The sequence below is a fragment of the Rattus rattus genome, chromosome 15 (assembly GCF_011064425.1).
Source record: "Rattus rattus isolate New Zealand chromosome 15, Rrattus_CSIRO_v1, whole genome shotgun sequence".
Lineage (NCBI taxonomy): Eukaryota > Metazoa > Chordata > Mammalia > Rodentia > Muridae > Rattus > Rattus rattus.
This window is the reverse complement of record NC_046168.1, coordinates 12,431,286-12,455,086: the sequence shown is the minus strand read 5'-3', so window position 1 is coordinate 12,455,086 and position 23,801 is coordinate 12,431,286. Positions and strand designations below refer to the sequence as shown.

General features: G+C 44.0%; 2 protein-coding genes across 2 annotated transcripts in view; both read left to right on the top strand.

Annotated features, from left to right (window-relative positions):
* Positions 1–165: 165 nt before the first annotated feature.
* Positions 166–6,674, top strand: Polr2d (RNA polymerase II subunit D). Its single transcript, XM_032885969.1, has 4 exons — positions 166–292; positions 1,662–1,842; positions 4,815–4,910; positions 6,045–6,674. The coding sequence occupies exons 1-4, from the start codon at positions 220–222 to the stop codon at positions 6,121–6,123; spliced, it is 429 nt and encodes a 142-aa protein (XP_032741860.1). The 5' UTR covers positions 166–219; the 3' UTR covers positions 6,124–6,674.
* Positions 6,675–14,645: 7,971 nt separating this feature from the next.
* The window catches only part of Wdr33 (WD repeat domain 33), a 105,248-nt gene continuing 96,092 nt past the window's right edge, over positions 14,646–23,801 (top strand). Inside the window, 1 exon segment of the mRNA XM_032885892.1 lies at positions 14,646–14,828. The gene's annotated coding sequence lies outside the window, so the exon portion shown is untranslated.

Sequence of the window (23,801 nt, the reverse complement as noted above, 5' to 3'; positions counted from 1 at the left end):
GGAAGCCGCTAGACTGCGCCCGGACCGCCCCTGTCGCGGGCAGTCTCGCGGGTTCCCCCTAGTGTGATAGCAGGGTGCGGGACCTACCGTCGTCCGCCCGCTTTCTCGGCCCCGCCCATTCACTTGGCCCCGCCCCGGAGCCGGATTGGTTCTTTTCCTTAGAAGATCCCGTCCGTGCGGCTTCCGTCTCCGGCAGTGTCTGTGGCAGTGCGCAGAGCGATGGCGGCAGGTGGAAGCGATCCTCGAGCTGGCGACGTAGAAGAAGATGCTTCCCAGCTCATCTTTCCCAAAGGTAGTATCCGGGACAGTTCGACTCTGAGGTGACATTGTCCTTGAGTTATAGTCGTTATCCGTTCCCTGCCCACAGGGAGCATTCGGGGCCGGCACGGGCTCGGGTAGCAAAGGGCTGCGCACGGGGGATTGATTGGTCAGCCTGGTACAAATGAACCCTTTCGTGGTTTAGTTAATTCCCCTACACCCAGCAGTTTTGTTTTTGTGAGGGCGTCTAATTAGGTATCCTAGGCTGGCCTCCACCTTATCACATTCGTGCCCTTTCCTCTTGAGTGCTAGAATTAAAGGCATGCGCCATCGCTCTTGATTTTTAGGGGGAGTTAAGCTATGCCTTTTCCTGTCATGCAAAAGAGCTGGAGCAGAGGTCTCATTTCAAAATTGGCAGCCAGTAGAAGCTGAATTATGGTTCCTCTCAGTGCTAGTCAAAGCGTTTCAATATCTGTGGGTCAGAAGTGCTCTCTGCCCTGGCCTCTGAGGAGAGATGCTGTTGCCGTTGGTTTCTGAACCTTCGTTGTACCTTTTCAAGTTAGGAAGAACGTTTGAGAGCAAGATGGGTTCCGGTTTGGGATGTCTGGTACTTCCTTTTGTCGGATGTGTGCCAGCCTCTGTGCCTAGTGCTGTTCCTGCTACTAAACTAGTCTAAACTAGTCACCTTGCCCCAGGAAATCAATCCCCTGTCTCTTCCTACCAACTGTTAGATATAGGAACCCTCTGTACCTGTTTTGTGGGTTCTGAGGATCCTAACTCTGCTTCTTACACTGGAGTGGCAAGTACATTATTCACTTAATCATCTGCCCAGCCCCAGCAAGTGAGGTTATCTTCTGTCTTTTGTGTGTGTGTTTAATTGAGATGGAGAATCTCTGTTTTTAAATTTTTATATATAAGGAATATTTTGCCTGCATGTAGGTCTGCATGCATGTGAGGTGTCCATAGGAGCCAGAAGTACTAATTGGACTTAAAAGATGATTTCGAGCCATCTTGTTGGTGCTGTGTGTGGCAGAACCCTTATCCTCTAGAAGACTAGCCAATGCTCTTAAGTGCCGAGCTGTTGTCTCTCCAGCCCTTATGTTACTGTTGTAAAATTTATTTTTATTTTAATTATGTCTGTGCAGGTACCTGAGGAGGGGAGAGGTGCTATGAGGTGTCTGATGGGGTGCTGGGAATTGAACTTCCTTCGTAAGAGCCGTGCATGCTCATTTCTCTAGCCTTCTGGTTTCGTTCGTTTGGTGTTTTTGAGTCTCTCTGGCTATCTTACAGCTCACCAATAATAGACCAGGCTGGCCTCAAACACAGAGATCATCCTGCCTCTGCCTCCCAAATGCTGAGACTTTGAAAAGAGTATTTTCAGTTCACATTTATTCTTCTTCCAGAGTTCGAAACGGCTGAGACGCTCTTGAACTCTGAAGTTCATATGCTTCTGGAGCACCGAAAACAGCAGAATGAGAGTGCGGAGGACGAACAGGAGCTTTCAGAGGTTTTCATGAAAACCCTGAACTATACAGCCCGTTTCAGCCGGTTCAAAAACAGAGAGACCATTGCCAGTGTTCGTAGGTGAGTACTGAACATAAGTCCAAAACCAAAATCTACTTATATATGTGTTATGGGAGTTTTGGCTGCTTGTATGTCTGTGCACCATGTGTGTAAACACCCACAGAGGCCAGAATAGGGCGTTAGCTCCCCAGGGCTGGAATTACGGACAGTCGTGAGTCACTGTGTAGGTGCTAGTCCTCTGAAAGAGCAGCTGGTGCCCTCAGCTGCTGAACCGCATCTCCAGCCCTACAAAACGGTTTTATTATTATAGACTCCCGTGAAAGATAGAGGCTGTAGGATCCAGGAGTTCAAGGCCATCCTTAGGGGCATAGTAGGTTCAAAGCCAGCCTTGATTGCATGAAACGCTGTTTTAAAAATGCTAACAAAGCAGGGGCCGCTGAGATGGCTCAGTGGGTAAAACATGCTTCAGCCAAGAGGTGGTGGTGCACCCCTTTAACCCAGCACTCAGGAGGTAGAGGCAAGCATATCTCTGAGTTCGATGCCAGCCTGGTCTATAGAAAAAACAAACAAATGCAACCAAAAGTGCTTTCTGGGTAAGTCTTAGGACCTGAGCTTATATAGAACCCCAGATGCACCCAGAAGCTCTGAGAATGAATGAGAAGTTGCCTTCTAAGCATGTATGCTTACACACTTACACATACACACAAATGGCTAAATAAATAGACCACACACAAATACTGGGGGGGGAAACAAACAAACAAACAAACAAAAACCCTAACTGGGTGTGGTGGTACATGCCTTTAATCCCAGAATTTGAGAGACAGAGACAGGAGAATCTCTGTTTGACTCCAGCCTGGTCTACATAGCAAGTTCTAGGACTACATAGATAGAACCTGTTAAAAAAAAGTAATCAAGGGCTTGAAGCCCCCACCCCCAAATTTTGCCTACCACAAAAAAGGCTCTCAAACTTGACTCAGTCAAAATTTTCTTCACTGCATCACAAATTCTGGGGTTACTAGTATATGCCATCATGCACTCGCTGCCCTCCAGGTACGATTTCTTGTATTCATTTTTATTTTATTTTTTTTTATTGGATATTTTATGTATTTACATTTCAAGTGTTCTCCCCTTTCCAGTTTCCCCTCTGGAACTCCTCTATCCCATCTCTCCAACCCCTGCTTCTATGAGGATGCTCCCCCACCCACCCACTCCCACCTCACCTCCCTGGCATTCCTCTACACTGTGACATCCAGTCTTCACAGGACCAAGGGCCTCTCCTATTGATGCCAGACAGTGCCATCCTCTGCTACATATGTAGCTGGAGACATGGGTCGCTTCATGTGTATTCTTTGGTTGGTGGTTTAGTCTCTGGGAGCTCTGTGGGGACAGAATCTGGTTGGTTGATATTGTTCTTATAGGGTTGCAAACCCCTTTGGCTCCTTTAGTCCTTTATCTAACTCCTCCATTGGAGACCTTGTACTCAGTCCAGTGGTTGGCTGTGAGCATCTGCCTCTGTCAGAGCCTCTCAGGAGACAGCTATATCAGTCAGTATGCACTTAGCATCACACACACACACATGAAGGGGGGAGAGAGAGGGGATTTCTTTATATAGCTTGGCTATACAGAGTCTCATTATCTAGCCCTGGCTGGTCTAGAACTCCATATTAGACCAGGTTGTTTTCTATCTCACAGAGATCCACCTGTTTTGAGATTAAGGGTGTTGATCGGTTTTTAGAAAAAATTTATATTATTGTCATTGTTGTTATTACTACTGAGACAGATCTGTATCTCTGTTTAGTGAAAAGCGTGCTGTGTAGACCAGGCTGCTGTGAATGTGTGCTATCAGGCACAGAAAATCATTTTGTGTTATTCTGTTTATATATGTATACACGCTTGTATATGTGTGCACCATGTGTGTTCAGTGCCAGCACTAGCAGAGGCCAGAGAGGAGTTGTGGACACATGGACCCACCCAGTGCAGTTGTTAACTCAAGTCCTCTGAAAATTAGCAGGTGCTGTTACTGCCGAGCCATCTTTCCAGTCCCCCAGAGTATATAAGTTCTTACTACATTCATTTGGAAACCAAACTCATTCTCGTAAGCTTTATTTTATAGTGCAGGCTATGGAGATCCTGAAGGTGCCGCTTACACACAGATTTGCACAGAGTTTGGGGTATTTCAGAGTTAAAGGAGAGGAGTTTCCCTCAACATACGTAATAGACTAGCCAATCAGATCTCCTGTATTGCTTAACATTAACTTATCAAAGGTAGCAGATAGAGCAAAGAGCTAGAGAGTCACTTCCTTTTGAATATTTATTATTGCATTTTTATTTTATGTGTGTGTTTGCCTCTGCACCACACAAGTGCCTAGTACCGGCGGAGTCCAGAGAGGGGTATCAGATCCAGTGGATCTGGAATTTCAGACAGTTGTGCGCCACCGTGTGGGTACTGTAAATTGAACCCGGGCCCTCTGAAGAGAGCAGCTCTCAACTACTGGTTCCTTGGCCGTAGTTACAGCACATACATTCCTCTTTACCCAACTGTGCTCTTCTCGGGGTTCTTGGCTGCCTACGGTGAGTTCTTTGTTTTCTTTTTTCTGGAACGTCTTGATTTTCTGGGGTAGGAACAGAAAGTGATTTCAGAGGGGGATTCCCATGCCCACATAGCCACAATCAAAGATTATAAATACTGGGGTTGGGGATTTAGCTCAGTGGTAGAGCGCTTGCCCAGGAAGCGCAAGGCCCTGGGTTCGGGTCCCCAGCTCAAAAAAAAGAACCAAAAAAAAAAAAAAAAAAAAAAAAAGATTATAAATACTTTTTCTCACCTACATTTGATCTTTTTGCTATTGATGGACTTAGCATTTGACCAGCACTGAATGAGATTGTAGTTTTTTGTTTCATATTAGCATATAACTGCAGGTAATTACAGGTTCCATTGTGACATTTTTATTCGGGTATATAGTATAGTATAGATCGTGCTCATTTCCTGTCTCTGTCCCTCTCTAACGTCCTGTGTTTCTTTCCCTCACAATCAGCCTGCTTCTCCAGAAGAAGTTACATAAGTTTGAGTTGGCTTGTTTAGCCAATCTGTGCCCGGAGACTGCTGAGGAGTCCAAAGCGCTGATTCCAAGGTTCGTACGGGATGGGATGGGGTTTGTCTATTTTATATGGATTTCTATAAGTCAGATTGCTAGATCTCAATGTCGTAAGCGTTTAGCAGGTGCGTTGATGCCATGCCAGCGTTGAGTAAGAGTGTAGTTGAGTGGTGTTTGAGATGGGACTTGGGAGTTGGTTTTGTGCTTTGCTGGTGGCAGTCTCAGGTAGCCAAGGCTTTCCTTGAGCTCTTGATTGCCCTGCTTTCACCTCAAGGGCTGGGATTACAGGTATGAACGAGCATGCTGGCTTAAGAATAGTTTGAGTTTTACCCATTAATTGTTTGTGTGCGTGTGTACACACATGCGTGCCTGTGAATGTCACATTAAGCACATGAGGGTCAGTGACAGTTTCTCTTCATTTACTGGGTAGGTTCCCAGATTAAACTCAGGTTGTTAGATTTGGTGGCAGACAACCTTTATTAGCTGAGCCATCTTGGAAGCCTGAGAATAATTGTCTTATACCCCAGGACAGGAAGAATATGGAACAGAAGAGGGTGGTAGGAATATAGCTCAGTGGTAGAACTTTTGCCTATCGTGTCTGGGGCTGAGTTTGATCTCCCAGTACCTCAGAGAGGAGCATTAGAAATGGGCAGAATTCTCCTACACTGTAGGCAGTAGCCAAGCATGTGACTCTATCTAGAGAAATCAATGGGAAATGGGACTTCTCCCAGACCTAAAAGGTATTCTGGGATTTTGTGTTATTGGTATAGAAGATATTGGATATAATCATTAAGTCACACAACAAATGAGACACTTACAAACTGAATCATTGCAGGGCCTGGGAGTGTGTGTTTTTAATCCCAGCAGAGGCAGGCAGATCCCTGTGAGTTCTAGGGTAGCCAAGGCTGCATAATGAGACCTGGTCTCAAAGAAAAGACCAAGCTATAACAACCAAACAAAAGTTTAAATCATATGTGACTGTTGAAGCTTTTAGAATCTTTTATATATTTACAACCTTTTGGTGCTTCTATAAGGGATGTTAAAAGAAATTCAGTTTAAACTTAAAGGTAGTAGAGCTAAGCAAGGTGCTTAGAGATGAACCTCCTTTGAAAAACAGGGTGGGAAAACTGCCAGTTGCTAAGTCACTTAAATTTCTTGGTCTTCTTCTAGCCTGGAAGGGCGTTTTGAAGATGAGGAACTGCAGCAGATTCTTGATGATATCCAGACGAAGCGCAGCTTCCAGTACTGATCACCAGACGTCACTGCTCCTTGAGATAGCCTCCAGACCGCTCTACAGTCGGAACCCTGGGTGGGCCTCACGCAGGACTGTTGCTTCCGAAGATACTGGGACTTCTTTCATCGTACTTTTCGCTTTACTGAGATAGACTGTCTCTCTGTACTTCTCAAAGTTGTAACAGTCCTCCTGCCTCAGCCTCCCAAGTGCTGGGATTACAGGTGTGAGCCAACACTTACAGCTTGACTTTTGGAGAAGAAACAAAGACTGGCTATTGATGCTCCAGGTGCTGTCTTCACCGGGACTATTAGACCATAATTACTGTGACTATTAGACCATAATTACCATCTCCTCTCATTGCAGCCTTATAAGGGCTGCTATGGTCAAATGTGCTGCCATCCTGAACTAGGGAGGTAGACCGATGTTAAAACATTTGGTGACTGCCTCTTTCTGTGTTTTTTTTGGACCCCATGTTATTATTTTTTGTTCTTGACATTGCAATTTTTAATGTCAATATATTTTGTAGTTTTTGAAGCTATAATGATAAATAAAAAACTTGTATGGGAGGAATGTTTTTACTTTGTTGCAAAGGGGAGAGATAAACCAGAACACTGTAATTATTTGATTTTTTTTAAAGAATTCTATTTATTTGTTTATGGGGAGGGGGTATATGATCCATGGCACATGCGTGGAGGTCAAAGAATAATTGGCAGGAGTCAGTTCTGTCCACTGTGTGGATTTTCAGGATCAAAGTCATCAGGCTTGGTGGCAAGTGCTGTTACCCACTGGGCTATCTTGCTAGTCCCTAAATTGTTTTATTTTATTTATTCAGTTTTACACTTTTAAGAGATTAGACCCAAAGCCTTGTACATGCTAAAAGAGTGCTGTACCATTGAGCAACATTCTAGCCGTGAAATTGCTTTTGTTTATGTTTGTGTGTAGTACAAATGTATATTCAAGTGGGCAAGTCCATGTAAGGAGACGAGCAGAGGACGTTGGGTATATACCCATTTCTGTCCTTTGAAATGGGGTCTGTTTCACTGAACCTAGATCTAGGCTGGATGACCAAAAGCCCCAACAATCCTGTCTTTCTCTTTGTGCCTATACCTTGGGTTTCAAGACATGTAGAGCTGGAAGACAGCAATCTTTTCCCTAACTTTAGTGCTAGTGGTACAGACTCAGGTCTTCATGCTTGCACAGCAAGTGCTCTTATTCACTGAGCCAATCCCCCAGCCACCCTGCAGTACTTAATGAATGGGACAGTTGATTGAAAGAACTTTGGCACCACTTGACTGACCTTGAAACAGGAGGGAAGCACCCCATGGGGAGCACTTAACCTTAGGCTTGTGGGAGAAGTGCTTCATCTTGGGGGCAAGGGGCTGTCTTGGAGAACGTATTTGAAGTGGCCTTGAAGAGTTCTTATTGTCACCTTTAAATTAAGGTTTTTCCCTCATAGGCCAGATTTGAACCTAAAGACTCCTCGTGAGATAGATACCCAGTCCAAACCTCTGGTCCAGTGACAGGCATTCTGTACAGAGGTGATACGGAAGGAGGGAGTGGTTGTGCTCAAATCAGGACCACTGTGTCCTCACATCTTAAGTCCCAGCCTCTGGAGGGAAGCAGAGGCAGGCGGATCTCTGAATTTGAAGTCAGCCTGGAGTCATACATAGAATAGAGAGGTCCAGTGTAGTCACATACGTACATACATACATACATACATAGAACTTCTTCCCTCCCATTCCCCACCCCCATGCCCCACCTACTTTCTAGTAGGGAAAGTAAGGGGCAAAAGTGGGGGCGAAAAATGCTTGAAAGGAGAGAGCTCATGAGCCCTGTGAGGGATGAACATTAAGGACTGTTAGCAGGCTAGATCTCAGGAAGCCCTGTAATGGATCACAGGCTACTGTGACTCAGGATGGTGGTGCTCAGAGCCAGCTTGGTGGAAATGCTCCAGGGTGGGAGGAAAATGAAGTAGACAAGCCAGGTGTTTTCCATTAGTGTTGGGGAGGATGAGTTTGAGTTGCTTAGACCGCTCTGGAGGCTGGAGGAATGGATGAGGAGGCCTGTGGAATCAAGAGGACCCTGCTTACCAAGTGAAGAATGTGATGGGCCCCAGGCAGGAGCTGCTGCCGGAGAAGAAAATCGGTCAGCATGGAGCTATGTGGAGAGGAGCTGGAAGAGCGGCCATGGAGCAGAGCTGCAGAGTGCTTGTCTATGCTTGGAAAACGATGCAAACACAGAAGTTCACTTTCGGAAGTGTTGAGAAGAAATGGGGTCCTGTGGCTACTGGGAAGGCCAACAGGAACAAGGAAGAATGCAAGGGAGGTGGAGAGGGTGCTTGCCTGTAGGCAATTGATACGTTGAACCCTTGTAAAACAAGTGTCACAAGGTCCATTTACGTATCCTAGACTCCTACTGGGCCATCCATCCGAAGAATAGTTTGTATTTAGCCGGAATTAAAGGTGTATGCCACAACACCTGCTTTGTTTTGGTTTGTTCTGAGACAAGGTCTGGAATTAATAGCAATCTGCCTGCTTCCTGAGTGTTGGGATTATAAAAGAACATACCTGGCCAATCATTTCATAATCTTTATGGTTCTGGTACGATAACAGGATCATTACCAGAAAGAGGCATGATAGAAACGTATGAAAGTCTTCTCCCTCATTATTTTAAAACTGCCGTCTGGACCCTCTTCCTGATCCTCCTCCAACTGTAGACTGCTGAGATTATGCCGCCATTCCCAGTTTTAATGCAGTACTGGAGGTTGAACCCAGTGCCTCTTGCATGCTGGGTAAATGTTCTGCCAGCTGAGTTACAGCCCCAGTGATTTGTAAAGTTGTAATCTCAGTGCTTGGAATTTACGTACAAAACAATCAAGAGCTCAGTCATCCTCAGCTACGTAGCAAATTAAAGGCAAGCCTGGACCACATGAGATACTCTCTCAAAGAAAAAATGACTCCTGTGGTCAGGTAGCCTAGAAAACTATAGCACTCTATGTCTGAACCTGTATGAGAGGTCTAATAAAGGTAGCACTTAGAAAGCAGAGGCAGGTGACCTCCTGTGAGTTCCAGGTGAGCCAGGGCTACAAAGTGTGACCCTGCCTGAAACAGTGCCCTCCTCTAAAAATAGTACAAAGGGGAGGTTAATGGTTAGGATCTGAAGTGTGAGCGCTGTAAGGATCCTGTGTAAGGCTTGGTTCCCATGCAGCAGGAACACCTGCCCAGAGTGGGCTGGGCCCTCCCCCATCAATCATTAATCATGAAAGGCCTCCACAGGTCTGCCTGCAAGCCAATCCAAGGGAGGCATTTTCTCCAACTGTGGTTCCTTCTTAGATGACTAATTTGTGGGAAGTTGACAAAAAAAAACTAGCACAAATTACCCCTTGTCAATTAGACATAAACTAATAACCTGAGTGGGAAAGATGGATCAACAGCACCAGCTCTTGCTTCCAGGAGCTCTGGGGTTTTGATTCCCAGCACCCACCTTGTGGCTAACAACCATTTTAAACTCCAGTTTCAGGGGTCACACATCCCTTCTGGTCTTTGTGGGCACTGCATGCAATCGGCACACAGACTTATGCAGGTAAAATACCTACACATAAAACAAAAATCCTTAAAGCTGGGCTGGAGAGATGGCTCAGCAGTTAAGAGCACTGACTGCTCTTTCAGAGGTCCTGAGTTCAACTCCCAGCAACCACATGGTGGCTCACAACCATCTGTAATGGGATGCTCTCTTCTGAAGTGTCTGAAGAGAACTACAGTGTACTAACATATTGATAAAATAAATAAATCTTTAAAAAAATCCTTGGGGTTGGGGATTTGGCTCAGTGGTAGAGTGCTTGCCTAGGAAGTGCAAGGCCCTGGGTTCGGTCCCCAGCTCCGAAAAAAAGAATTAAAAAAAAAATAAAAAAATCCTTAAGGCCTTTAAAATTCCATATTTTGGGATCGAGTGGCAAACTCACAGGAAATGTTATTCTACATAGCTTCAGGACAGCCAACAATACATAGACTCTGTCTCAAAAACAAAACCAATAAATACCTTCAAAATTAATAGCCAGGCTGGAGAGATGGCTCAGTGGTTAAGAGCATCAACTGTTCTTCCTGAGGTCTCGAGTTCAAATCCCAGCAACCATATGGTGGCTCACAACCATCTGTAATGAGATCTGATGCCCTCTTCTGGTGTGTCTGAAGACAGCTACAGTGTATTCATATATAATAAATAAAACTTAAAAAAAATCTAATAGCCACTCCTTTTTTTTTTTTAATCTCAAGCATCATGTTCCTATCAGAATATAAATACAGTTCAGTGCTGGGCATGGTGATGTATGCCTATAATCCCAGTTCTTGGGTGGCAGAGACAGGCAGATCTCGGAGTTCAAGGCCTGCCTGGACAAGGAAGCTCCAGTGCTGTTAGGGCTCCAATGGGATCTTGTCTGAAACAAACCACCCGCCCCTTCTCAAAACAAAAAATAATAATAAATAAAAATAAGCCAAACCAAATAAAAGTCCCTCAGTTGGGGCTGCAGAGAAGACTCACTAATAGTGGAGGATAGTGGGGCTAGAGAGATGGTACAGTGGCTAAGAACACTTGCTTGCTGCTCTTGTAAGTGCTGGGCCCGTATTAAATTCTCAGCACCTGTGTAGCAGCTCAGAGCACCTATAACTTCAGTTCCATGGAGTCCAATGGTCTCTTCTCTCCTTGGACACCAGGCATGACACTGGTGCACATAAGTTCATGCAGGTAAGACAGTCATACACATAAAAACTTATTTCCAGAGGTAGGACACCACAGTGACAATCAAATCAAAGCAGAATCAGCATCTAGCAGTATAAATCAAGTCCTGTAGCTCAGTGTCCTCTTCCGGGGATTCGATCCCAGTCTGGATTGCAAAGCTCCAAATAGCTAAAGGTTACACCTCTGTTAATGACATCTCGGCCTCTTCAGGGACTGACCCTGCCACATGCACCACCATATGCACCAAGCCTCGACTTCTCTCCCTGAGCTCTTCAATACTGGTTGGTGGCTCCACTGTAACTGAGGTTGCACCCTCACCAATGGACTCCTGCCTTCTGCAAGGACGCCAGCCTCGCTATACGCTATAGACACTAAGTCTTAGCTGCTCTTCATTGTCCCTTCAAGCCTTCAAAGCCAGTACCACGTGGGAGATGCTTACATATAACTGGGTTCAGCTGCTAGTTCCAGGGGTAGTCTTGGCCCCTCTCAGTGCCATGACATGCAGGTGTGTGTATACATATATACAAATATCATAACACTTAAAGGGCTGGGAGGTGGCTCACTAGCTAAGAATGCATACTGCTCTTGTAGGGGACCTGAGTTCAGCTTAGAGGACCCATGCTGGGTGGCTTATAACCATCTGTAACTCCAGTTCCAGGGGATCTGACACTTAAAGGCTTCCAAAAACACTTGCATTCATACAGACACATGTATAATGAAAGTCATAATCTTTTAAGAATTTAAAATTAGGGGTTGGGGGTTGATTTAGCTCAGTGGTAGAGCACTTGCCTAGCAAGCGCAAGGCCCTGGGTTCGGTCCCCAGCTCCGGAAAAAAAAAAAAAAAAAATTGAGGGGTTGGAGATTTGGCTCAGTGGTAGAGGCCCCACTTAAAAAAAAAAAAAAAAAAAAAGAATTTAAAAACTAGGGCCCAGCATAGTGATACATCTTTAATCCTAGCACTAGGGAGGCAGATGCAGTTAGATCTGTTTTTGGGGGAGGGAGGCAGCCTGGTCTACAAAGAGTTCTGGGACATCCAGGGCTACACAGAAAAACCCTGTCTCATAAAGCCAACCAACCAATCAAACAAAAAAAAAGTTTAAAAATTAAATCTACTCAGGTATTTTGTCATGGGGACAGAAAGGTGACTGCAGTATTGAAGTATTGACCTCACTCTCACTAAGAATTAACATCTCCACCTTGGGGCATGCAGGGGTGCAGCAACAGCGGAGAACAGGCAGACAGGAAGAGCTGCATACAGGTTTGCCTGGGTCACTTTTGCCTGTGTATGTCGGTCCATATACAAAAGTCTGTTGGCTCCTTCTTTTTATACGTCTGCTAACTGAGGATCTCAGGGTGTCTTTGGACCCAGATTCGGGATCTGAGGTAGCACCTAACCTCTTGTAGCTAATGACAGCCTCCAACTGCCTTTGTAGCCAAAGACTGCCTCAAACTCCCCTTCCTGCCTTTCTATATCCCAAGTGCTGGTATTAGTGGCATGTCCCACCATGCCTGGTTCATGTGTGGGAGAAGGTGAAGCCATGAGTGCATGTGTGTTGTTGGCAAGCACGGCTATGTCCAGGACTCCAACGCCTCAAACCCATGATGTCTTAGTAAGGGTGTCTATTGGTGTGGTAAAATACCATACCCAGAAGCAACTTGAGGAGGAAAGTTCTCATGCCCTAAGGGAAGTCTGCAAAAGAATGAAGGGCAGGAGCCTGGAGAAAGGAATTGATGCCGAAGCCACAGAGGAGTGGCTTTTTGCTCTCCCTGGCTTGCTCAGCCTGTTATCCTATATCTGGCCACAATGAGCTGGGCCCTTCCACATCAATCATCCATTAAGAAAGTGTTCCATGAGCTTACCCATAGGCTAATTTGGTGGGAGCATTTTCTCAATTGAGATTCTGTCTTCCCAAATGATTCTAGCCTGACATGTCATCTATCCAGCACAAGACCAAAAAGGACAAGCAGAGGAAAGTCAGGAAACAATTCCATCATTTAAATAGAAATGACTTTGACCAGTGCAGACTCTATGAGCTTTGGGGTGCTCAGCTCACAGTTTCTCTCCTGTCTTCAGTGTGTGTGTGTGTGTAGAGGCTAGCAGTAAAAGGTGTCCTCCTCAATCGTTTTCTGCTTATATATATATTTTCTGCTTATATATATATATATAAACCCATTTAAGGCAGGGTATGGTAGAGCATGTCTTTAAGCCCATTATTTGGGAGGCAGAGGCAGGTGGGTCTCTGAGTTTGAGGCCCACCTTGCCTCGTATTGAATCCTAGGCCAGTCAGAGAAGGAAGACTCAGGTCCTCTGCAAGAGCCTTGCTCATGGACTGGAGAGATGACTTAGTGGTTAAGACTACTCGCTGCTATGGGCTGGAGAGGTGGCTCAGCGGTTAAGAGCACCGACTGCTCTTCCCGAGGTCCTTTCAATTCCAGCAACCACATGGTGGCTCACAACCATCTGTAATGGGGTTGGTGTGTCTGAAGACAGCTACAGTGTACAATACATTAAATAAATAAATAAATCTTTAAAAAAAAAAAAAAAAAAAAAAGACTACTCGCTGCTCTTTCAGAATTCCTGAGTTCAATTCCCAGCAACTACATGGCATGGTGGCTCACAACCACCTGTAATGAGATCTGATGCCCTCTTCTGGTGTATCTCAAGACAGCTACAGTGTACTTATATATAATAAATAAATAAATCTTAAAAAAATATAGATGCATTATTAAAAAAAAGAGCTTTGCTCATAGACTGGAAAGATGACTCAGTGGTTAAGGGAACTGGCTGCTCTTCCAGAGGTCCTGAGTTCAATTCCTGGCAACCATATAGCAGGTCATAACAATCTGTAATGAGACCTAATGCCCAATTAATAAATCAATCTTTTCTTCTTTTTTTTCAGAGCTGGGGACCGAACTCAGGGCCTTGCGCTTGCTAGGCAAGCGCTCTATCACTGAGCTAAATCCCCAACCCCAATAAATCAATCTTTAAAAAAGCACCTTGCTCACAATTTAATTCTTGCATTAAAGGCCCAGGCTATCTAGGCCATGTGAGCTGTATCTGCCAGCAAGGGTTAAAGGTGTGTGTGGTATACGCTTTTGACAAAAAGAAATTACCCTGAAGAGTTATTTCCCCTTTGTTTCCGTGTTTCTTTCTGTAGATATAAAGATTAGCTTGAATTATGAGTTGAAGGATGCCTTTGACTGCTGACCCTCCTGCCGTCACTTCATAGGCTTTCAAACCCAGTTTATGCAGTGCTGGAGAACTGAACTGTGGGCTTCCTACATGCAAATGCTTGACCAACCGAGCAACATCCACATCCCTTCTTATTATACTATCTATTTTGTGTGTGTATGCACAGCAAGGAACTGTACAGTTGTAGGAAGAATTTGTATTTCTTTCACACCATGTAGGGCTGGGGATCAAGCTAAAATAGTCAGGCTAATCTGCAGTCTCCTTTACTGGATAAACCATCTCACAGGTTTATGCTCTGGTTTTATGAGATAGGCTTTGAACTCACAGTAATCCTCCTGTCTCAGTCTCCTAAGTGCTCGGATTACATGCATAAGCCACCACACCGGCTTTAACAAGTACCTTATTTAGTTTTGTGAATTGGGATGTTTTGAGAACATGCAGGATGGCTCATGGGGTGAGGAATGTAAGGCGAAAGGTCCTAGCATTAAGATAGCCACCAAGACGAACTCAAATCTTTAGGCGCCGATGTCCAAGCTCCACCCCTCACCTGCGCGCATGCTCTATTTGAGCCCTACGGTAGACCTGCGGCAGAGGCGCGCGGGGCGTAGCGCCGTGCGGCCGTGATGACGCACGGGCGTACGCTCGGTGGCTCCTCGGGGAAGATGGCGGCTGCATCTTTGAAGGAGAGGAATTGAGAGTGGGGAGAAGGGAAGAGGACCAGACGGGAGAGACATTCCCTACGGCGCCGAAGGACGCCGCGCTCGCGGTTAGGAGCTCTTCCCGGCCCCCCACGGTAAGTCCGCCGTGGAACCTGTGAGGGCCGCGGGCGGTCGCGCTCCGCCATTTTCGGGCCCGGCCGTTGCGTGCTTCGGGGGTCCGGAGGGGACAGGTCGCGGGAAAGAGAAGGACGGACCTCTGCGGGGCCGGCTGCAGCTGGTGGGGGTCCCAGCGGAGGAACTATGCGGAGGAGGCCGTGAGGCAACCTAGGCCCAGCCGGGACGGCGAGGCCGGCCGCAGAGACGCGAAGTTCGGAGGAAGGAAACGCGTTGGGAGGAGAGGGGAGTGGAATCTAGTGCGGCTTTGAGGGTTGCCCAGGAAGGGGCTGGAGAAGTTCCTGGCAATCCCGAGAAACAGCTGGGATTTAGCCTGGGTGCTAAATCGAGATCCATGCTGGGGGCGGGAGAAAGGCAGAACCTTGCTCTTTTGCACGAGTTTTCTTCCTATCTGGTTGCTTACAAATGTCCCATTAAGCTTTGATTCTCCATTCCCAACTGGAAATTAAATTCTGGTCTCAGAATATGAGAAAAACAAAGGCCTCCCGGCGTCTAGATATTTATGGTACTAGAAAGCCTCTCCCTCCCTTCCTTCCCCCCTTCGCGGGCCCCCTCCCCCCATTTCTTTGAGACTGGCCTAGTTGTGTTGCCCGTGTTCACCTAGAATTTCCAGTCTTCCACCTGCCAGTCACAAGCGAGAGATGATAAGAGCGGGCTAGCGGGCTACCTGCCTGGGCTAGCGGTCTTTTTGTTTGTTTTGTTTTGATTTCTTTCTATTGATACAGGGTTTCAGTGTGTAGCCTAAGTTTCAAACTCAGCGGTAGTCATCCTGGCTTATTATCCCAACCGTGGGCATGATGAGTCTGAGCCGCATTAGACTTGGCTGTAACCCAGGCTAGCACTAACTCCCTTTGTAGCTGACCCGGCCTTACTCTTTAATCCTCTTCCCAAGTGATGGGATTACAGGCCTGGGGCACCACACCTGGCCTACATAGAATTCCTATGCTTTTTTTTTTTTTTCTTAAATTAAAGAATTGTGTGTGTGTGTGTGTGTATGTGAGAGAGAAGTGCTGAGTGTGTGTGTGAGAGAAAGTGTTGAGTGTATGTGTATGTTTGTGTGTGTGTGTGTCTGTCTGTCTGTCTGCAGAAAGTAACTTGATATTTGGTTGTAACCCTTGTGGCCTTTCTGGATTAAGGGAGAGGCTGGATTACCTCCTTGGATTGAGAATCAAAGTCAGAAAAGAGTTAAAGTGTAAGGGCTGTCAGGAATGCTTTAAAGTAGTTTCTATACGAGAGGCATTAGCATTTTGGGAGCTTTGGAAGATAAGAACCAAGCCACAGTGGTTACATACACCCCTTGGGAGCAAAACTTTCACGAACACTCTGGATATAATGCCCGCAGCTTTTTGCCTATGAATGTTTAACCCAAACAAAGCACTTAGTGACTGTTAAAAGAAAACACTTTAATTGTTTCCCTGGTGGCATTTTTTTCTTTTCTAATCTTAATTGCATTTGGGACCCACTTTTTGTTACTATTAGGTATTTGTGAGTCTTTGATTCATTTCCTTGCCCACTAAAAGGCAATATTATGTACAGATTTGGGTTTGAGCCAAAACTTGAAGTGCTGTATTTAGTTTATTTTCTATAGAGACTTGGAGAACATTTTTGACACCCTTTTCCCAGTCCTGCGGAAAAGATGGCTTAGAACAAGTAAGTTTGGCTGTGGTAGTGGTGCACACGCCTCTAATTCCCACACTTGGGGAGGCAGAGGCAGGTTGGTTTTCCAGTTCAAAGCCAGCCTGGTCTACAGTCTGAGTTCTAGGACCACCAGGGCTACAGAGAAACCCTGGGAAAAACCAAAACCAAACCAAACCAAAACCAAAAAACCCAAAAACAAAAAAACAACAAAAAAACCCCACAAACAAAAAGGAAAGAAAAAGTAAATTGTTATTTATGAAGCTGAAAGCTTAGTTCTGATTTCTTTCTTTGGTTGATAAAAATATGAAATGACTAATTTTGTCACCACAGGTTTTTTTTAAGATTTTATTTATGTATGTGAGTATACTATATCTGACTTCAGACACTACCATCACAGTTTTATCTTGATCTAAACCTTTAATAATATTGTTACTGACCTTTTAAGTCCTATATATTCAGAGCTTGCTTTGCCAAGTAACAAAATGTCTTTTTCTTCTCTCATTACTTTTTTTGTTTGTCTGGTTTTAGTAGATATAGATATTCTTTGATTATTGCTAAGCTCAAACTTTTATTTCAGTAATGTTTCATAACTCCAATAAAGATGATATTGAAAATTTTAATTATAAATTTATAGGAATGTACTTATGTAATACTTTTTTTTTCTTTTTTTCGGAGCTGGGGACCAAACCCAGGGCCTTGCGTTTGCTAGGCAAGTGCTCTACCACTGAGCTAAATCCCCTTATGTAATACTTTTCAGGTTATATATCATACATTTGGTGTTTTCCTTGTGTTTTTAGATTTTAGATAAAGTAGTATTGAAGTTAAATGATCAGTATCAGAACATTCTTTGTGTTACGGGTTTGTGTAGAGGTTGGAGGACAGATTAAAGGAATTGGTTTTCTCTTTTCACCATGTGCCTTCTGAAGTCGTCAGCTACCTTTGCCCACTGAGCCCTGACTGCAGTTGTCCTTGACTAGTTACAATACTTGACTAGTTACAATATTTGACTAGTTACAATACTTGACTAGTTACAATACTTGATTAGTTACAATACTTACCTGCTTTATCTTTGTTGTTAGTGTGGTTTAGGTTTAAAGTTTCAGCTTGGACCTGTTCTTTGGTGACCTACCTTACCCACTGCAAACATGTATCATAGGCACAGAAGCTTGTCAGTGTGGAGAATATGACTTATATTATTGTTACTCCTTCTGGACTGTAAACATTTTAGCAGTTCTCAGGTAGAGTAACAACGTCATACAATTGTCTGGTGCCTCATTTTTATTATTTGGGTGTTTATAGATTCCAAACCAGAGGGAGATGTATTGGAAAGAAAATCATGGTGTTCTGTAGCAGGTCTGAAAGCTAGATTTGTAGTAGGAAAATGTGGTGAGTGTTGAATTCAGGGTCTTACCTATTGTAAGTGTTCTGTCACGGAACTAAACCTGGAGTTCTTTAGAATTTTTTCTAAATTAGCATTTTTTAAAATGGGCCAATTAGTTAAAACTTTCAGTTTCCTTACATATAAAAATGTTAATTGTTATGACTGTGATAGTACATGCCTTTAATCTCCGCACTCCAGGAGATAGAGGCAGCCAGTTTGAGGTAACTTGGTCTACATAGTGAGTTCCAGGCCAGCCAGAGCTATATAGCGTGAAACCCTATCTCAAAGAGACAAAAACCAAAAAAGCAAAAGTGATTTCACCATTTCTAGTCCAAGTAAGAAGAATGAAAATTTATTCAATGTGTATACTGTATGGACTCACTGCTGAGCTAGACCAGGCTGGCCTCACAGATCTCCGTCTTTGCCTCCCTAGTGAAGGAATTACAGATGTGGTTTACCACTTTCTTCATTGTTGATGGGCATCTAGATTGGTCCGGTTCCTGCCTCTTGTGAATAGCACAGGGCATGCAGGGATCTCTGGTATGGAAGTTTTAAGTTTGTACATATGTACCTAGCAGTGGGGGAGCTGGGACATCATAAGTTCTTTTCAGTTTTTGAGGAATTCCAGTGCTGCATGTGTTTACATTTCTGCCAGCAGATTTGAATTAGGGCTCTTCTTTCCCCGCATCCTTTACCAGCATTTTGTTGTTGTTGTTGTTAGTTGAGGTCTCATTTTGTTACTCTGGTTGGTTTGGAACTCACTGACATCTGCCTATCTCTGTCTCCCCCGTGCTGGGATTAAAGGCCTGCTCCACCACCACCACTACTGGCCAGTTTTTTTTTTTTTTTTTTTTTTTTTTTAAGGTTAATTTTTGTGTGTGTAAATGTTTTGACTGCATGCATGTTGGTGTACCATGTGTATTGAAAATCCCTAGGAACCTTGAACTGGAGTGACATGGTTTTTAGCTACCAGTGTGGTTGCTGGGAATTGAGCTTATCTTTTTTTTTTTTTTTCTTTTTTGTTTTCGTCTTTGATCTTTTTAATTGGAGTGATATGGAGTCTCACAGCAGTTTTAGTTAGCATTTTTCTGATTTTGTGTATTTTCTTCCTTTAGGAGTTTTTGTTTGAGACAGGGCATTCTGTAGTTCAGGCTTGGCTGTCTGTTCTTCAACTTCAGGTAATCCTTGTTTGTTTGTTTGTTTGTTTGTTTGTTTTTGTTATTTGAGATGGAGTTTCTCTGTGTAGCCTTGGATATTCTTGTTCCCAGGAACTTGCTCTGTAGACCAGACTGTGCTTGAACTTGGAGATCCCCCTGCTTCTGTTTGCCAAGTGCTGGGATTCAAGGGTGCACCACCACAACCGACTCTTGAGACAGGATCTTAACTTTATAGACTAGTTAGCTAGCTGACCTCAAATCTGCAGTGATCTGTGCCACCACTCCATCTTGACATTTTCCAGTTATATGTTTAAAGCATATTTAATTATTTTCTTTGATTCCTTTAAAAAATTTTTATGTGCATTGGTGTTTTGCTTGCACATACGTCTGTGTGAGGGTGTCAATTCCTTGGAACTGGAGTTACAGACAGTTGCTGCCATGTGGGTGCTAGGAATGTAACTAGGGTCCTTGGAAGAGAGCCAGTGCTCTGAGACACCACTCTAGTCCAAAAACTATTCCTTTCATTTCCTGACAGTTTCTTTCTTTTTTCTTTTTTGAGACAGGAGGGCCTTAGTATGTAGCTCTGGCTGGTCTGGAACTCACTCTGTAGACCAGGCTGGCCTTGAGTCTATCCCCCAAACCTCTTGCTGCCACTGCCTCCTGAGTACTGAGACTAAATATGTGACATCACAGTCAGCGTAAAGAATTAAATTCTTGGGGTTGGGATTTAGCTCAGTGGTAGAGCGCTGCCCCCTGGGTTCGGTCCCCAGCTCCGAAAAAAAAAAAAAAAAAAAAAAAGGAGGGGGTTGGGGTTTAGCCCAGTGGGAGTGCTTGCAAGGGCGAAGGCCCTGGGTTGGGAAAACAAGCTCCAAAAAAAAAAAAAAAAAAAAAAAATTAAATTCTTTTTTGATTGGTAGATAGATGTAGCCCAGGGCAGTTTCCATGAGATAGACCTAGCCTTGTTATTTTGTGATTTTTTTTTTTGAAATTCTTAGACCTTGTGCATGTTAGTCAAGCACTTTTACCATAATATATACATTTGTGTGGACTGTTTGTCTTTTTTTTTAAATTCATATTATTTCTGCCTGCATGTACACTTGCACACCAGAAGAGGGCACCAGATCCCATTACAGATGGTTGTGAGCCACCATGTGGTTCCTGGGAATTGAACTCAGGACCTTTGGAAGAACAGCTAGTGCTCTTAACCACTGAGCCATCTCTCCAGCCCTGATTGTTTGTCTTAAACCTTGGCAAAGCTTGTCTTGAACTCAAGTTGTGTATCTGGAAAATTTTTTTCTGTGTATGGGTGTTTTGTTTGCATGTTTGTCTGCTGCAGAAGCTAGAAGTGAGTATCAGATCCCAGAACTGGAGTTACAGATGGTTGTGAGGTGTCATATGGTGCTAGGAGTTGAACCTCTGAGTTGTCTTTTTCAGCTTCCCGTTGCATATTTGTTTAAAAATCTTCCTGTGCATGGTGCCACATGCATTTAATTCAGCACTGGGGAAGCAGAGGCAGGGTAGCCTGGTTTACATAACAATTTCCAGGCCAGCAAGTGTTATATAGTCAGACCTTGTCTAAAAAAAGAAAGGTATTTTGCCCATTAACAAGATGAATTATTTCTCCTTTTCGTTTTATGTAAGTGGTTTGTTTGTGTTCTGTGTTTTGCTTGCATGTTTGTAGTCTTTCATGTGTACATGTGCCAGTGGGGGTCAGCAGAGGGTACAGGGTCATCTAGAACTGGACTTAAGATGGGTTGGGAGCCACCATGTGTGTGCTGGGAACTGAACCTGAGTTTTCTGCAAGAAAAGCAAGTGCTTCTAACTGCTGAGCCGTCTCTCCAGCCCTTGGTTCGTTTTCCTTTTATTACTGAGTTGTAAGAGTTCTTTACATATTCTAAGTCCCCTTACTTTCCTCCTTGCCTCTCTGTGGGACAGTATCTCATTAGCCTTCCACGTGCTGTGACTGCACATGTGCTGACATGCTCCGATGCAGGATTCTCATTAGATTTATGATACACAGATATTTCCTCTGTAGTTTTTCGTTTCATTTTTTTGTGTCGTGTGGGATGATAACCCAGAGCCTCCTACATTCTAGGCTGTGCTCTGCCACTGAACTGAACTTCCAGCTTTCTTTTTCACCTTATTAAAAAGATTTATTCTTGTTTTACATGCTATTTCTGCATGTATGAGTGTACCATATGCATTCAGTACCTGCAAAACTAGAAGAGGGCACCAGATCTTCTGGAACTGGAATCAGTCATGGACCACCATGTGGGTACTGGGAACTGTCCTCTAAGCAAGAACACCAAGTGTTCTTCACAACTGAGCCATCTCTCATCCTCATTTTTTTTCTTTTTTGTGTGTTTTATGTGTCTGGTATGTATGTGGTATATATATATATATGTGTGTGTGTGTGTGTGTGTGTGTGTGTGTGTGTGTGTTTTAGTTCTTTGAGTCATGGTATTCTCACTGGCATTATTTGAGCTAGACTGCCTCTCTCCTCATGCTGGAATACATATGCACCTTGCTGTGTTTTCTCCTGGGTGGTGGGACTCTGAGCTGTCTCCCCAGTCTCTTTTATTTTTTTTTACCTTCTTTGTGCCACATGTATGTTCCTTGTGTGCTCATGGGAAGGGAAAGAAGAATGGCAAGTGTCTTGTTCTATCAGGCCCTCTCTTAATTCTTTTGAAACAAGATCTCATTGACTTTAGAGTCAGGCTGCAACCAGCAAGCCTCAATAGTCCTGTCTTTGCCCCCAATGGTGTTTGGGGTTACAGGTATGTGTAGCCACATTTGGCTTTTAAAAAGACTCACTGTATACCAGGATGGCCTTGAGTTCAAAAATCTGCTTATGGAGTGGTGGGATTAAAAGTGTCTGCTACCAGGGTTGGGGATTTAGCTCAGTGGTAGAGCGCTTGCCTAGGAAGCGCAAGGCCCTGGGTTCGATCCCCAGCTCCGAAAAAAAGAACCAAAAAGTGTCTGCTACCACACCTGGCCATATTACAAAGCTTAAGGCATTCGCAGCTAATATTCTTGTTGCTACCAGTATGTTTTGTGACTGTAGCACCCGTGCCCCCACCTTTTCCCCTTTCAACCTTGGACTTATTGTACGTGGCTTTTCTGGAATGCCTAGATTGGGGGTATCTGTTCCAAGGCAGGTTTTCTACAGAAGGCTTCATCTTCTTGGACTTTCAGCATCAAAGTTATACTTGTTAACTGTGCCAATAGCAATAGCTAAAAATTCCAGGCTTTTTGGTTCTTTTTGTTTTGTTTTGTTTGATGGGGATGAGGGTTTCTAGGCTGTAGATTTGGCGGCCTTGAACTCATGAAGTCAACTGCCTCTGCCTCCCAAGAGCTAGGATTAAAGTCATGAATGTGCCACCCCCGCCTGGGTCTGTGTGTGTGTGTGTGTGTGTGTGTGTGTGTGTGTGTGTGTGTGTGTGTGTGTGTCTAGGTAGGTAGGTTGTGGTTGTGTCTTTTTTTTTTGGTCATCTTGCATTATGGGAGAATTAGAAAATAATTATTACAACACTAATCTGTTTATGTGTATCTGTGTTTAGGCTCTAATGTCATTGTCCATATGTGGAGATCAGAGGACAACTTTTGAGAAGTGATTCTCTCCATCTACCTTTTACTAGGGTTCTCAGGATCAAACTCAAGCAAGCTGTCAGGCTTGTGTGATAAGGCCTTTATTTTCTGAGCTCTCTTGATAGCCCTAAACTGAGCTTTATATAAATGAAATCATTAAATAGTATTCACAAAACAAATTAACTTTTGGAAGATAATATACTTGATACAAATTCAAAAGTAACAGGCTAAGTTCCTTTTTACCTTTATCCTAATTATTGGATTTGTTTTAAGATTGTTATTTTTTTATGTGAGTATTTTTACCTCTTTGTATGTCTTATACCATGTGCTTGCCTGGGTCCCACAGAGGCCTGAAGGTATCCGAGTCCCTGGAGTTGGAGTTACAGATAATTGTGAGCCCCTGTGTCTGGTGTGTATGTGGAAGGGAAGGAAGAATGGCAAGTGTCTTGTTCTATCAGGCCTCTCAATTCTTTTGAAACAAGGTCTCATTGACTTTAGAGCCAGGCTGGCAACCAGCAAGCCTCAGTAATCCTGTCTTTGATCAAACCAGGCAGCCTCTGGAAGGTTGAACAGAGCTAGCTCTTTTAACCATGGAACTCTCCAACCCTGCTGCCTTTAAAAGATTGTTAAAATGCATAGTTATACAAAATGAATAAATGTTTATGAAGGGTAGAAAATTTAGAAAATAAGTAGCAGTAAATCCTTTTTTCCCCCTCCCTCCCTCCCTCCCTCCCCCCTTTCTCTCTTTCTCTCTCTCTCTCTTCCTTCCTTTTCCTTCCTTCCTTCCTTCCTTCCTTCCTTCCTTCCTCTTCCTTCCTTCTTTTTTCTTTCTTTCTTTCTTTCTTTCTTTCTTTCTTTCTTTCTTTTTTTATTGGAGACACTTATGCTATGTGGCTCTGGCTGTCCTAGAACTTACTATATAGACTAGGCTGGTCTCAAACTCAGAGATCAGCCTGCCTCTGCCTCCCAAGTGCTAGGATTAGAGACATGTGGCACCACCACCTGGCTAATTTTTATTTTGTTTGCTTTCATTTACCACTTGAAAATTAATGTTTATGATATTTTGTCTACATGTATGTATGTACACCAACCATATACATGTCTGGTCCCTGTAGAGGTCAGAAGAGAGTATTAGGTCCTGTGGAACTGGAGTTATGAATGGTTGTGAG

Excerpts from the sequence above, each read along its gene's own strand:
- Polr2d (XM_032885969.1), top strand. The coding sequence starts at position 220 with ATGGCGGCAGGTGGAAGCGATCCTCGAGCTGGCGACGTAGAAGAAGAT. Across the intron at positions 293-1,661 it reads CCAGCTCATCTTTCCCAAAG|AGTTCGAAACGGCTGAGACG; the intron begins GTAGTATCCGGG and ends TTCTTCTTCCAG. Across the intron at positions 1,843-4,814 it reads ACCATTGCCAGTGTTCGTAG|CCTGCTTCTCCAGAAGAAGT; the intron begins GTGAGTACTGAA and ends CCTCACAATCAG.